Source organism: Apaloderma vittatum, unplaced genomic scaffold (assembly GCF_000703405.1).
Source record: "Apaloderma vittatum isolate BGI_N311 unplaced genomic scaffold, ASM70340v1 scaffold7911, whole genome shotgun sequence".
In the NCBI taxonomy this organism is placed as follows: domain Eukaryota; kingdom Metazoa; phylum Chordata; class Aves; order Trogoniformes; family Trogonidae; genus Apaloderma; species Apaloderma vittatum.
Window position 1 is genome coordinate 48,363 of NW_009700744.1, and position 9,555 is coordinate 57,917.

At 41.2% G+C, this 9,555-nt stretch overlaps 1 protein-coding gene across 1 annotated transcript in view; it reads right to left on the reverse strand.

Annotated features, from left to right (window-relative positions):
- The window catches only part of CMIP (c-Maf inducing protein), a 62,094-nt gene that overhangs the window by 47,116 nt on the left and 5,423 nt on the right, over positions 1-9,555 (reverse strand). Inside the window, exon 2 of the mRNA XM_009878850.1 lies at positions 4,563-4,613. Within this exon, the coding sequence (XP_009877152.1) occupies positions 4,563-4,613 (51 nt within the window). The remainder of the gene's footprint in view (positions 1-4,562; positions 4,614-9,555) is intronic.

The window sequence follows — 9,555 nt, forward strand, 5'->3', positions numbered from 1 at the left end:
GAAGGGGACGGCTCTCCTCCGCTCAGCACTTGTGAGACCACATCTGAACATTCTCTGATTTGGGGCTTCAAAGCTCAGCTGTACAGGCTCGTATAACTTCAGAGGAAACTCTGCATTGAGTGAGGAAAAGGGCAGCGTGGGTGGGGAGAGGGCCAGATGACATTCAAAGGTCTCTTCCAACCTCAATATTTCTACAATTAACACATTTGCACTGTCCACGTTAACGGATGGGTAAAACCCCTAAAAAAGCAGTACTACTGTTAGGGAACAGTGGAGGAGAGGTTAAGAGCACCAGTAAGAAAGATAAGGTATATGCAAGCCTTTCTAGAAGATCCAGGTCAGAAGCGCACAAGGCTCAGCTTGAGTCATGCTTCATGCTCTACCGCAGACCTGGGTCTGTTCTCTCCGTATTGTGTCAATTCAGGACATTCCCCCAAAGGATGTCAACTGACATGTTTCATTGCTGCATCATTCAGCTAACTAGAAAACACAAGCAACCCACATCCCACAATGAGGGCAGCGTTCAGAGTTTACCATCAAGCACGCTAAAAAATGCAACATGCCCTGTGCAACCTTTAGGTGTAATCCCCTCAACAAATTGAAATCCATGCCTGTACTCCGTATCACAAGAAAAGACCTCACTGATGCCTTTTCTAGTTCAACTGCAACATGGCACTAAATTAGCCAAGCATGTCTTTTAATGACTAATACTCCAAGCATGTGGTGTAGCAGAGCTTAACATTTTCTGCAGCCGATGGTACCTCTGTGTGCTTGGCACTATAAAAACACACAGAAAATCCTTAGCCCAAAGATGGCAAGATACAAAAAAGCAGCAAAGTAGATGGATACTGCCTGGGAAAATGCCAAGGGTAGGTATTTGCTTATTTGTGTGTGTCCCAAAATTACCAGTCACAAGCCAAGCTCGGCTGTACTCAACCCCCCCAGAAGCGACTGGTTACCACTGCATCCAGCCTAGATCCTGACAGGGCAACAAACTGTATGTGTTATTCTCTTCTGTATATTCACAGAAAGTGTTGTTATCTTTATTGATACACTGTTATGACTTATCAGCTTCCAAATACCAAAAGATAACTTATCATGGTTTCAATCCAACCTCCCTGGTTGAAAGAAACATCTCTTACACAATGGATTAATGATTTGTTTATGTTTGAGGATCTGCACAGTTGTTAACATGTTCTGTTTATTTTCTGGACTAACAAAGTTTGGCTTAGCTATAACCCAAAGGAAATTGGGATTTCTAAAAATAGGCCGAGGTGGCCAATAATCCTTCAGGAGTTGTGATATACACAGATATCCAGATTAAATAAGGTATTACGAATAACCCTTGGGGGAAGGGGGGGGGTAGGGGGTGGCATGTGAAATGGAAAACTCAAATAGAACATTAATGCATAAGCAACAGTCTGTCCCTACATCCATGCTCTCTTCCAGGAGCACAGTATCCAAGGAGAAAGTCTCATCTAAAAAGCTGTGCAAGCATCCTGACAGCTAGTTAGTTGAATGACACATAAAACCTCTTGGAGCTGTATCTAAAACATGGATAATTATGTGTTTGGTCTTCTGTTATTTCTGTTTATCTGTAGCATCTCTTTTATTATTCTCTGGGCTGCAGAAAGAAATTATTCTTGATTTACATTTCAATGTTTGTCTCCAGAAGAAAAACTATTTCCAAGGTGCTGGCTGGCAAATTGAATTCCCATAGTGTGTTAATCTTTAAAACCGCACCACATAAAAGCTCTCCCACAGACCTACCTGAGCCCCTTCACAAAAGACCAAAGGATAACCAGTATGTGCTGGAACGGAAAGAGCTCCTCCAAATATCTAACACCACAGCTATTCACTGGACCCAGACATTTTCCATGTAGCTCAGATGACATGTAGCACCTGACTCCTCAGGCTTGAGGCACAGGAAAAGGAGCCAGAAGGACACTGACATGATATGAATCTGCTCCCACAACTGTAATTTAAGAGGGGGTAATCCCCACTGCTGGAAAATCTCAGAATATCAGTTTGCCATCTGTAAAATGAAGTTTCCTCCTCAGTCTTGTTTGGGCAGGGGAAGTGAAGCTCCACCTTCATCTAGTGCCTCGTACAGTGGGGCTCTGCGTTCAGCTGGACCCTCTAAACGGTTCCACCACATGAGTACAAACAATAGCAAGCTCATCTCTGTTGAACGTTTTCCCGTGAATAACCGCTTCAGCTTTCTGCATCAGTTTCAATCTGTGTTCTACATGCCCGCAGCAACGTTTTGACCTGCTATTTGTAAGACCACTGGACAAATATATCATTCATCAGCACAACCACCCAATTATAATACAGCTGCGGCGATCTCTCTGCCAGCTGGTGCTTCGTGTAAACGGCCCATTCCAGAAGAATAGGCTTCCTGGGTTTTTTTGTGGGTTCCCTCACTACCTGCTTAATCATCAAACCATACAAATTACAGAGTGAGACGAATCTTGGCACCTGGCTCTTAAAGTCATAGGCTATGGTGTTACTGACGTGATGAACTTCACTAAGGTAGACACATAAGTGGTCTTCCACTCTTCCTCTAAACGCACTGCTTGCCCTGTGTCTCTGTTCCGTTGTGATCTCACTTAAAGCTGCCAAATATCAACCAAAGCAAAGAGCAGAAAGTTACCAGGTGCTCTTCTTCCCAACTCTTAAGCAACAAAACCCAACCAACTCTCTCTATTTTAACAAAGAGGAATTTGTTAGTGTGAAGCACCTGGGCAGTGACTAAATCCTGTCACTGTTCTTATGGGAAAAAGCTACTTGCTATTCTTGGTAAAGGAAAGGTCTTTCAAATCAAGATAATGTTTCACTTGTTTTTCAGAAATGAACTTAATGGGGGTGGGGAGGGAAGCAAGGAAGCAAAAATAAATTCTACTTTGCAACAAGTTAAATTACTCAGAGTTTCCCAAAATGAGAGGCTTGGTCAGAAGCATTGGAAAGTTTAAGAAATACTCCTTTAAAAAAACCTCCCACAGAGCAAAGCTCCCTCTCCATGACCAAAAGGCATGTGAGCAAGCCAGGTCATTCTGCCAGGCTTCACCCTCGCCCCCTTCATAATTTAATTGATGGGGTGGGTGGTGGTGGGACCAGGTTGCACCTTTACCACTCTTTTTTTTTTTCCCAAAATTGCATCTCTGACCCTAATTTTCCCCTCACTGCAGGAGGGGCAGATGTCACCAGCACATGCTACCTGGGGGAGAGGTAAAAAAACCCAAAACATTTCCATCATTATTACCGCTCATGCTTTCTCTAATCATCCTTGCCTGCAAAAGCAGGAAGGAAAATAACGGCCACATGGCGATACCGTCTCTGCACGCTTTAAGCTCTTTGTTATCCTCAGGAGTTGCAAAGAAATCAAGACTGGCTAGGCACTGTGTTAATGATATTGTCAAGGAGCCAAAATAAAGTGCCCCACCACTGCCCAGCCTTCTGTTATCAGCACTGCTGTCCCACACTCATGTGGGCAATCAGGGTAACAGGCTGGAGAATGTGCCAGTGGTCTGGAAAAGGAGATCTCGACACTTGGCTCTTACTGATAAGAACCTGGATCTGCTCCCAATACGATCCTGCCAGACGCTGACCGCTACACAAAGCACACGAAAACTCTAGTCTTGCCACACAACTATTTTGCAACTATTAAACATGCCTACAAGAAAACCAGCTTGGTGGGAGGGACTTCCTTATATTTTCACGTGTGGTTGCTGTCAGCAGGCTGAAATCTTGATAAGCTCCCCAGCCAACCTGGCTGACTTCACTGAAAACTTTGCCGAAGACAAGTCTTGAGCTGAAAAGCTACTGCTTGTGTTTCCCAGCGCAAGACAACAGAGGACAACCATGTTCAGCACCTGGCCAAAACTTGTTTCCAGCTGCACCAAAGATCCATACAGATTACATGCAAAGGTCAGCAGCTACAGTTTTTGATGAAGAACATGCTGCTTCTGAGAGACACTGCTGTCACTGTGATCCACTTCCCCTACTCGGAGCAATCAGCCTGCAGTTCCCACTGAAAATGAGAAAGGGCTTGAGACCTCTGAAATGGAAACTGCCTTTAAATCCAGGTCACCTTAAAGCACAAAAACAGACTGATGCTACTCATAATAAGTAACTGTAAAAGACATCCTTTTTCTCTTAGTTTTTCAGGGGAAAAAAAAAAAAGGCAAAACCAACCAAACAAAACCACCAAGGATCCTAAGAGTCCAGAGCATACGACTAGGCTGTAGTCACTCTGTAAGGTATTACACCTCATAGTATGAAACAGAAACCATCTAATCTCTACCCTGTTTAAATGTGAACTTACCGGCTTTCTACTTTTCGAAGCCCATCTTACACTGATAAAGCTGAGCTATCTAACAACTTAATTTGTTTATTTCATTCATGATATGAACAAGTGAAACTGCACGCATGTTCTGATTTAGGGTTTCTGCAAGATGATGACTTTATCCCTATTCAGAGCTCTTACAACGAACAGAATTAAGAATACTTTTTAGCATTCTCTAAGGCAGACAAGGAAGGCGGTGAAGTGCAGAACTTACCTTCCACTGCAAAGAATGGAACCACTGATCCCTCAGGTAACTGTTTGCAGCCTGCAATAAACAAAAGTTACACACAGAATCATTAGTTTCTATCAGTGCTTCATATCTCCCAGCCAAGACTTAAACCAATAAGGCCACACTCATTGTATTCTTCTGAATTTTACGACCCTGGCTAACTTCTCTCGCAGCCTCATCAGAGTGAGGGAAACTCTGCTCAAATCTACGACTTTCATTACAACCAGCTGGTCTTCCCAGAAAGCGGTGACATAAAGACCTTGCTGTGAATGTAGAACACCGCATCAAAACCTTACAAAGCATTAACCTCGTACAAAATGATGTCCAACCCAAAGACTGTGCAATTATTTCAGTTAGGTTTTGGTCAGATCTTTAATGTCTGTAGCACATTTGCCTTTGCTATTAATCACCGGGAGCAGAGTAAGATGGGTTGACATTTGACGAGGAGGGGTGGGGTTTTTCCATACTCTACCTTCTTGTCCTGTTTCTCAGCTGGCCCCAAAGCAATTCAAATAACATCTTAGCTCTTTCAGTGATATTAAAAGAGAGAGAAGAGTGTAACGCACTGACGTGCAGACACATGCACAGACTGTTCGCAGCAACGACATGAATGTTGCAATAATCACTCCCAGCAATCACCCGGTTTTGTCTGTATTGAGCACAGCTGCCAGAAATTCTCAGCGTGAAGCCAGGTTCGTAGCCAGTGAAGGAATAGTTCAACACTCCCAAAGGTCAAAAGGTTCAGTATCAAAAAATATAAAAGCACCTACAGTGACGTAAATATGCATGTCTTAACAAGGTGACATCAGTTTGAAATATCTGAGTGGGTAGGGATGCCCTTTGGCTTTTCCACCTCTCCCATTGCTGCCAATGGCAATTTTTACTTACAATTCAAAATGCTTTACACAATTGGTGAAAATTATAGAATACTCTATAAATCCATGTGAAAAAAAGAAGAAAAAGAAAAAAGGAAAAAGAGGGGAAAAAGAGAAAAAAGAAAAAGAGAAAAAAGAAAAAGAGAAAAAAGAAAAAGAGAAAAAAAGAAAGAGAAAAAAGAGGAAAAAGAGGAAAAAAGAAAAAATACAAAGGTGAGGTTCTTCACTAGCTAAAACCCACATACTTATTGCAAATTAAAGCGTCATTCAACAAATTTTACTCCCCATCACCTTTTCAGGCAAGTGCTCAAAATCCCCACCAGAGAACGCATTTCATCTCCTGACACTGGTTCAGCTGCCCCAAGAACACTAGAAGTTAAAATGTTGCGCTGTACCAAAACCAGGTTTAATCTCAAGGTCAGATACTGCTGTCTCAGTGAGATCAATTTGGACTGATTCCTGCAAATTAAATGGAGTAATGCTTTTCTATATATGTATTACGTTATTTATTTATGTACTAATGAGAATCAATTGCTCCTCCGGTAGATCTCTAGGCAATAACGCAGAATAGATCTATCATTAAAAACCTTCGCTGACCACAGAGTTTACCAAAAACAAACGTTCTATTTCAGGAAGAATGCTGACATATCAGAATATGAATTTGTTACAAATTGAAACAAAAAGCGTAACTTCTTCTATTTATTTTTTTCCGTGCATGCAATGAAAAATTGTAAAAAACATTTAGAGTGAAGATTCTTCATGATATTTTGGTTTGCCAGTATTTAATGGTTTTATTTTTTATTTACACAGGATTTTATGTATATGTGCATTATAACATAGGATAAGGTAACCACTTTACCTATATATTAGAACTGAATTTCAACTAAATTCAATATATTTTATACTATATTTTAATAAAATGGAAAGGTCAAAAATAATTTGCCACAAAAAGCATGAAGAACACTTAACATAATTAAACAGGCATGAATTAAATATGCTTAGATATTTATCCTTCCAGACAAAATACTCTAAAAAAACCCCTGAGTTTTCTGAACGATTCAATTTTTGAAACTGAATTATTAAAAAAAAAAGAGAAAACTTTTTCATGGAGGGAAATAAAAAAAAAACCTTAATTTCAAATGCTAGCAGTGAAGTCCTTTAAAGGATAAGGAAAACTCTTTGTTTTGTAGGCTTAAGCATGCGTATTAAGCAACAGCACCAATAATATCGCAAGTTACATGTCCATTACTTCCTCAAAAAAAGAAAAAACATATGCAGACTGAGTACATAGGAGCTATGCAAACTAAGATACTGATATTTAAAATTATAAAATAAAAAATAATTTAAGGAGATGATCTACTTTTGTCAAACAGGCAAAACGTCAACCTGATTTAGTCCCTGGTCTCGACCATTACAAGACTTGAACAAAAATGAAGCCTGAAAGAAGCCATGAAGAAGAGAGAATGCTGAAGCCTTGAATGGGAACTGCTGAGAACTGTTAATTATCCTACTTCTGAGATGTCAGTAGCTACAGACTGTAAGACCACGGACAAATAATTAGCAAATGCTATGTGCAGATAGATTGTGCAACCAACTGGAGCCTTACAGAAACTGTTAATGAGGACAACAGCACCAGGCAGAGGTCGAGACACAAGTGGGCTGCAAGTACTCGGGGAAAAGACAAAGAATGCTACAAAAGGCCAAACAGAAACGGGCAGACGAAAGACTTGTTCATCTTGACAGTAGCAATATACAAAAAGCATTTTAAAAGTAAAATTAGCAAAGCGCCCAGGTTCCAAGAGCGGGACCAAGCACGGTCTACACGTAGAGCGAGCTATGGTAGAGAAGCCATCAGGAAAAGTTGCATCTGGCTCTGGGTTAGGAGTTTGAACCACTCTAATACTAGAAACCCTTAGAGGTCAGGACAAGGAAGACAAAGAGAACACAAAAGTGGAAAAACAAACCTTTAGGGAATCCCCACACTTCCATTAATCATGAGGACTCAGCGTGAAGAGGAACTTGGAAAGTCAACGGTCATTTCAACGTTCATCACAGACAGACTGAATGTGTTTAACCCAACCACCTTTACTATCTGGACAGAGCTGTCTGACACCAGCATTGCCCACTCCTCCCGGGCAGCAGAGGCTAATCCTTCCAGCACAGCCTTCCGCCGGCCTGGCTCCAGCAAGCTGCGAAACCACAGCCATGTGCAGGAAATTCTGGCTCTTTTCTGGAGGACAACGAAGAGCTTGCTCTAGCACAGCATCCTGTGTTCCTCCCTCCTTTTTTTCATGCTTAGACTGAGAAAGGGACTACAGAGAAAATTCCTTTCTTACCAAAAGCACAAGGAGCTTCACAGTATGCCAAGATGACCGAAGAGCTGTCAGGCTCTTGTCAGGGCTCATCCAGACAGCTGCCCAGCCGATGGCCACTTCTACACACACTGACTTACTCAAGCACACAGGTTATTGTGCAGAACATTTCCAAAGTTTGGAGGAACAAGTAGCAAAGTGTAAAGCAGCAGAGAGAACTACAATTCATTTATAGGTGCTGCACACACGTATTTACAGTTTTATCCGATGCGCATTCCTGGAGCACAACACTTCGACACTGAAGTCACCACTTCCCCAGAATTGACACCTACATTTTTTTTACTCCAGCTGAGGGCATAACCTACTATATTTATCCATCTCTAGGGTACAATAAAAAAGGAGAAAATGAGACACGGAAGACTTTAAAACAGGCTTTCCTTAGGCATTCTGAGTGCACAGGGGAAGTTTTTCTTATTCTCAGCCTTGCCCACACAGTAGGTCTCGTTCTGCACCACTAATCTTACAGCTACCTTTCCATCTCAAAAGATTCAGCCTGGAAAAGTTTTGCCTGCAGTTGTTAGGAATAAAGTACAGTTCAGATTTTATAATGTACATAAAATAATAGTTTGGGCCCCTGTGTGTTTGCTATGTTTAGGCTCCAATTCTGCTAAAATTATATTCTCAAAGGCAATGGCTTTAGCAGGGTTGTGGGTGGCACGTGGTCCAACTGATCAGATTTTCTTGCACAATCAATGCCTCCTGCTTTTTTTGCACAACCACAACATGGTAGAAAAGTACTTCAGAAAATGGGAAAATGTGGCAGTAAAACTCTTGGAAGGCACAAGAAAATTCAAACTAGTAGTAGCTTATTTATTATTAATCCAATGAGGAGGAAAATTACCTACTTTAAGAATTCCTACTATAAGTAGTAATTTTTTTTTTTTAAAGATTAATTGATCCTGCAACTGTGTTCTGAAGGATTTTATATCCTAATTTTTGGGGTGTAAATTTGCAATGAGAGAGGAAAAGCCACCTGGGACCAGCTGCAGTATCAGCTTTACTCACAAGATTAATTTCATCGTCTTCAAAAAGACTGCTCAGAGAAAAACTGCAAAAGATTAAATACACAGAGCTTTGGTCAACATGAGTAAATTTACATCTCTGCTCAAAAAGGGAAGTGTTTTTCTCTGCACGCAACCTACTTCATTTCTTAGTTAGCAAGTAGGAATACACATTTTTCATTTTCATTGACCTTTTTAAAGCAGATTTTCTTTTTGCTCATAAAAAAGGGGAACTGAACACCTGCTCATGCCAGCATTACAGGCCCAGCAGTAATTTCCACCCAGCCAAGGAGAAGACAGAATAGGAATCTGTGTGCTGCTGAGAAACAGAACACCTGAAACTCTGCAAGAAACCAGCCACTCTAGAAATGATGGTGAAGAACTTTAGCTAATAAAAATACTCACAGCTCCATTGATACCAGTATGTCTGCAGCAACAAAGAGCAACAGAAAACGTCATCTCCACCCCACCACAAATGTCACGTTACCAAGTCCCTTTAACGGTAACTTAGCACAACGACATCTCTTTTTACTAGCACGTGTGTAATTCTAAAGAATGCAAGAACAGATCAGTCCATGCAGCAAAAAGTTCCCAGATTTTTACTTACAACAGCATCCTTCACACATACCCTCCTGAGGGATTTTGCCATCTGAAGAGATGTGGCAGTAAGTGGGATTTGATGATTCAGATTCTGTTTTTCACTCTGATTGGTCTTATCCCACACTTCTCT